The 6,275-nt window shown below is 39.4% G+C and overlaps 1 protein-coding gene across 1 annotated transcript; it reads left to right on the top strand.

The window, feature by feature from the left end:
- Nucleotides 1-214: 214 nt before the first annotated feature.
- On the top strand, nt 215-3,254 carry LOC127417336 (transcription factor Maf-like). Its single transcript, XM_051657302.1, has one exon. The coding sequence runs from the start codon at nt 545-547 to the stop codon at nt 1,553-1,555; it is 1,011 nt and encodes a 336-aa protein (XP_051513262.1). The 5' UTR covers nt 215-544; the 3' UTR covers nt 1,556-3,254.
- The last annotated feature ends 3,021 nt before the right edge of the window (nt 3,255-6,275 follow it).

Genomic DNA, 6,275 nt, shown 5'->3' with positions numbered 1-6,275 from the left:
GGTCGAAAGAGTTAAACGTTCGCCCTACGTCTAATTGAACCCTTTCCTCCTGCCATGTCAAAATGACAGTCAGCTGACGAGAAAAGTTTGGCTTTCAGTACTCGTATGTTAATGAGCCCCGCGATCCGGCCAGCCCATTGGCTCATTCCGCCTGTGACGCCACAGCAGCTATAAAACTCGCCCAGTGCTTTTAAACTCCACTAGTGTGTCGAGTTTTAAAGCTGTCTCGCTGTGTCAGCAGCATTTAGCGCACTTCTTTCACGTTACACTCACAAGTTTGACCACGATGCCATCCGCTCTCAAGGAGTCACCAAAGTGTTAAATGTTTGAAACACAAAGCCGCCGAAATTCTCCTGAGAAAACAAGACAGGAGAAAGAGATCCGATGTGCCAAGGAGAGCTCCTAACCCGGAGTTAGACCCGTGCATTTGTGAGAAAAGCATTTCAGCCCAATCTTCAAGCTGGCTCACTGTCTCCCGACCCAGCCCGCTTTGACAGCTGTCCCGCTCTGGAGGACCGTCAGCAGCAGCAGCAGCAGCAAGAGGATGGCATCAGAGCTGGCACTGAGCAGCTCCGACCTGCCCACCAGTCCGCTGGCCATGGAATATGTTAATGACTTCGATCTGATGAAGTTTGAGGTGAAGAAAGAGCCACTGGAGCCCGATCGCAGCATCAGCCAGTGCAGCCGCCTGATCGCCGGGGGCTCCCTGTCTTCCACCCCGATGAGCACGCCCTGCAGTTCGGTTCCCCCCTCGCCCAGCTTCTCGGCGCCCAGCCCGGGCTCCGGGAGCAGCGAGCAGAAGGCGCACCTGGAGGACTTTTACTGGATGACGGGCTACCAGCAGCAGCATCAGCTCAACCCGGAGGCGCTGGGCTTCAGCCCCGAGGACGCGGTGGAGGCGCTCATCAACAGCACGCACCAGCTGCAGAGCTTCGACGGCTATGCGCGAGGGCAGCAGTTCGGCGGAGCGGCCGGCGCGGGAAGCGCGATGGCCGGGGAGGAGATGGGCTCCGCTGCTGCGGTGGTGTCCGCAGTCATCGCCGCCGCCGCGGCGCAGAACGGGGCGCCTCACCACCACCACCACCATCACAGCCACCACCACCCGCACAGCCACCAGCAGCACCAGACTCCCGGGGTCCAGTCGAACGGCGGCGCCTCCGGCAGCAGCAGCAGCCACCACCACCACCAGCACCCACACCTGGACGACCGCTTCTCGGACGAGCAGCTGGTCACCATGTCCGTGCGCGAGCTCAACCGCCATCTGCGCGGCGTCAGCAAAGAGGAGGTGATCCGCCTCAAGCAGAAGAGGAGAACCCTCAAAAACAGAGGCTATGCCCAGTCGTGTCGCTACAAGAGGGTCCAGCAGAGGCACGTCCTGGAGGGCGAGAAGAGCCAGCTCATGCAGCAGGTGGACCACCTCAAGCAGGAGATCTCCAGACTGGTGCGCGAGAGAGACGCGTACAAAGAGAAGTACGAGAAGCTCGTGAGCAGCGGCTTCCGAGAAAACTCGTCGAGCAGCGACAACAATCCGTCGTCCCCGGAGTTTTTCATGTGAGTTGCCCTACACAAAATGCCTAGAAAAGATCGATAAAGCTAAACAAGTTTTTTTTAATTTTTTTATTTTTTATTTTTTAAGATCAAGTCTGACAACTTTATTTTTCGTTTTAATGAGAACTTAAGTCAGTTCTTCATGAGTTTTGAAACTTTGAGACTTTTTTTTTTTTTGTTGTTGCCTCATTTATATTTGATATTGAACTTCATCCGTTTTGCTTCATGTTTTTTTTTCTCCAAAAAAAAAAAAAAAAAAAAAAAAAAAAAAAAAGGAAAGTTTGCTTTTTTTATTATTATTATTTTCATTTTATTTTATTTTTTGCTCTTTTTCCAAAGACAGAGGATTTCTTTTTTTTTTTTTTTTTTTTTTGGTCATTTGCCCCACCATGTTCATCTCATGCCTTCTGCTTGCTTGTTTTGTGACTTTACTGCTATAGACATTATCGCTATATAAAGAGACATTATATTGATGTGCCTGCATGCTGGACATGTATGGTCTTTTTTTCATTATTTTTTACACCCCTTCCTTTTTTTTTATGCGCTCGAAAATGAACTTCTACTTGGAAATGAACTTCTACTCCGCATGGCATTCATACATTACTTTCATTTCCCGAATCACTTTTTTTGAATACGGACTAAAAAAGTGACAGGAGCATCATATCACCATCCTCCCCTATAGAAAAGCTTGATCCATACAGTTTCCATACAGTTTATGCACTGTTCAGAACCAACCGGAAGAACAAGGACTTGCTTTCTAAAAGGAATTCTCCCTATGGGACTTAAACAGTGTTGTTGCTAAAAGCGGTTTTATGTATTTAATGTCAAACTTGTGCATTTTGATAACTGTGGAATGAACCACATTTTTTCTTTTTTCTTTGTGCATCATGTAAGAACAGTCAAAGGTAGCCCACGCCACAGGTCGATGCTGTCAAAGAAGGGTGACTTTGAGATTAGATATAGGATTTCTGTCCCAAATTGTTGCCTGTTCATGGTGGTAGATATTTGGGAAGGCTCAAAGTTTGCATACAGCTGGATTTTTATAATGCGGAACTGGATAGCTTTTTGCAGCATATGTTTGCAATGAAAACAGTAGTTCCTGTTGTAGCCTATGCCACTTACTGTATTTTAAAACCAAAGTATTAAACATGGAAAATCATGCATTCAGAGAAAAAAAAAAAAAAAGACCTGACCTATTTGGAATGAGTTGCACTAAATGTAGCTTGAATCATATATCACACAGTGGAATTTATCTAGAACGCTAATTTAAAAGCACCCGTCATGGCTTTGCTGAAAACTAAAGGATGTTATCTTATTTAGATTATTATATATATATATATATATATATATATATATGTTTATTGTCAAGCAGGACTCGATTCTTTCTTTCTTTCTTTCTTTCTCTTTCTTTCTTTGTCTGTTATTAATATATTCATTATTTGCAAGGCAATAATATAGTAATAAATATTAAAATGTCTTGACATTGTTTTATGGTCAGGGATTGACACCCTGCTTGTATAAATTCAGGATAAACCGCTCAATAAATTCTCTAAACTATGTTAATTAAAACTTTTTTCATATATATAAATATATTTTGCTGTGCAAAATTATTTCACCCACTAACCATATGTGATGTTCATATGTGCTTATTTTCATTTCATACAACTATATGATATGCAATAAAATGCAATTTGGGCCTCTTAAAAGTCTATTTTCTCTGGATGTGCTTTGTTAAAGTTCTGTCAGATAGTTATTGAGTGATCACTAGTTGTTTTAATCATAACTGAATCAGTAGCTTGATTTCATTAGCTTTATCCAGCGCATGCATTACGCAAAGCATGCATTGGTGTCTCAAAAATAGCGTAAACAATGTAGTTAATTCATGTTAAGAGCATTTGATGAAACAAGCAAAACTCTACAGTTGTTTGACTTAAACGATTGCAGCGTCAACACCGCAGAGTGCTAATTTTGTCAAGATCCACAACACACACTCTCTTAAACTCAATGCATCCTCTAAAACAATTACCACAGGATCACTCATAATGCTTGATAAAGCATTTTAAATAATGCATTTTATGGCATACAACACTTGAACACTCCAAAGTTCAACCGCATGCCACTGCACTGGACTTTGCTTTATGTCTAGACTAAGGATATAGCACCACCGTAGATGTCACCTTGTCTCCTTTTATTTGTTTAAGCAGTAAATGACTTAAAATATCAACCAAAAGTTATCCCTTATAACCAGGCGCAGGCCACGCGCATGTTCCTGTAAATGTGCAGGGAGGTGTGAACATTTTAGAAAACTTCACGCTCCAGAACAGCTGTTTGTTTAGGTAGTCGAGTTTCAACATGACCCAGTCATTTAACTCAAAATGCAATGGCTGTAGCACGGATATCAGAGAACAGCTGTGTGTACGAAACATGCATGTTTATACGAGGACGAGCATGGGTACATGAGTATATATACTGTGTGTGCTGGACATTGCACTTTTGTGTATGTGTCCACTCAATTGGACATTTTGGTTTGTTCGTCCATGCAATCTGCGTGGTGTTGTTTTTATAAACAGTATACTTGTCCAGTGCCGCTCTTTACACCTACTGTAGTTGTACTATGTGACCACTGGTTCAATGCCGTTCTTAATATGCATAGCAATTACATTGGCCGAGGAGGACTGATACCTGCAGCATAACACTCCTTGTAAAACACACACACGTACCCACATAAACGTACAAAATACATAGGTAAAATGTATAATAACTGTGCAGTTTAAAGTATTTCTAAATAGTACATTTCTAGTATAATTCACGATTGTTCCTACATTGTTAATACATTAAAAGATTATATACACAAATTATGTTATTCATTGATATTTTCTGTAGCAAACAGTTTATTATTATTTAATAAGTTCATATATAAGCAGTTTTCATCCTTAGTAAACAGCTTGTTAACCATACATAACTAATATATTTCATTTGATGCAAATCAGTGATAAAGACGTGTCTATGAGAACATTAAAAAGGTAAAAGTCCATGATTAATAAAGAAATTATTTATACGTTTGCATAAGCAATGAATTGGACATACAGTATATTTATGCTTAATTAATGTGTTTATAACTTACTATTAAAGCAGGTAATGTTTAATATAGGTTGTAATAAAGCATTGAGCAACTGCTAGCTAATTATTTTCCAAATTTAAAGTGAGAACTATATTTGCCTAATTAAATATTTATTAATGATCAGTTAGTCGGAAAAGTTTAGATAGTTATGTCATGGCCATTGCCACTTAATAATTAATGTATTAATAATGTTGGAACAGTAATATATAAATGATCAATTAACTATAAATGAATGCTTTACAAATACTTTATACCATGTAGTTATTATAAAGTGTTAGTAATAAATAAATAAAAATGTAGCGCAGAAAGTATAGGTTAAAGCTTTATGTTGCACAGCTCACTGGAATACTTATACCATTTGGTCAGTTGTGGCATGCTGTGGTCAATAATCTTTGTACAATTATCACTAAGCTGTAATGTAAAGTAGTGTTCATGGACTTTTAGGTTAAAATGTAAATGCATGTATAAAGGAAAGTGTATATCTTACTGTAGGTCTTGCAACCATTTTAACCCTCTATATGGTACACATTATGATACCGCCGGGTACAAAAATGTTTCTACTGGTTTTTTTTTTGTTTTGTTTTTTTCCTACTTAAAATGGAACATTCAAACATAATCAATATCAACTTTTTAAATATTTTTTATTTTTTTTTCAATTTTGAAGAATTTTGTGTTTTGTTGCCACAATGCAACATCGTACTGTAATGAGGGAAAATTGAAATCACTGCTTTACAGTGTAGGGGAAAGCCAGGCTGTATATACTGAATAATTGTAAGAATCTAACGAGAAGTTCGCTTTAAGAGACTGATCTTATGAGATCTGTTTTTGGATGCGCCGCTGTGTGTTATAGACATGGCTCTGTTGTCCAGAGATCTGGAGGAGAGAGAGAGTATAGCTGCAGAGTTGAAATGATTTTCTTGATGATTAATCGCTCAGAAAGGGGCCGGCATGTGCAGTGCAAAAATGATAAATCATGAATCTGGATGGCTGCAGCTGTGCTCAGACTGGACTTTTAGCATGCATGTGAAAAATGCAGTTTATGACAAATCTCTCTCTCTCTCTCTCTCTCTCTTTCAAACTAGAGGAAACTGCTCAATTTTACTGCTTTGAGTTGGCAGGAGCCTACAGAACACTTCCCCTTAAATTTTGTGTGAACAGAATTGTTAATCCTTATTTCTTTGAGTTCATGTAAGATTTTGGAGCTTGAGGGAGCTGATAACATGCCACTGTTAAAATATTTCATCATTCTTATACCAAAGTCTTTGTTTTTATCCATTTAAATTGTCACACAAATTTCTATCACTTCTACTCAATTTTCCACGATTTCAGAACTTCAACTCAAGAGTTCCCTTTGTTAAGCATTTAAAAAGGGGCTCATTAATGACAAACAATTCATTTACAAACACATTATAAATCATTGCTATGCGGTTATAACGACTAAAAAGGGCAACTTTCATGTAATACTTGCAGATAGTGAGCATTTTAAAGTGCATGTTATAAATGCTTAATAAATACATTTACTCATTATTGTATTAATCAAAAACATTCCATAATTCATGATTTATGCCACAATGCAGCAATAAAAAGGGAAACGTTCATGCAATAA

This window comes from Myxocyprinus asiaticus, chromosome 26 (assembly GCF_019703515.2).
Source record: "Myxocyprinus asiaticus isolate MX2 ecotype Aquarium Trade chromosome 26, UBuf_Myxa_2, whole genome shotgun sequence".
Taxonomy (NCBI): domain Eukaryota; kingdom Metazoa; phylum Chordata; class Actinopteri; order Cypriniformes; family Catostomidae; genus Myxocyprinus; species Myxocyprinus asiaticus.
The sequence above is the reverse complement of the archived record's forward strand: the minus strand, read 5'-3'. Positions and strand labels throughout refer to the sequence as shown.

Coding starts and splice junctions, on each gene's coding strand:
- LOC127417336 (XM_051657302.1), top strand. CDS start 545: ATGGCATCAGAGCTGGCACTGAGCAGCTCCGACCTGCCCACCAGTCCG.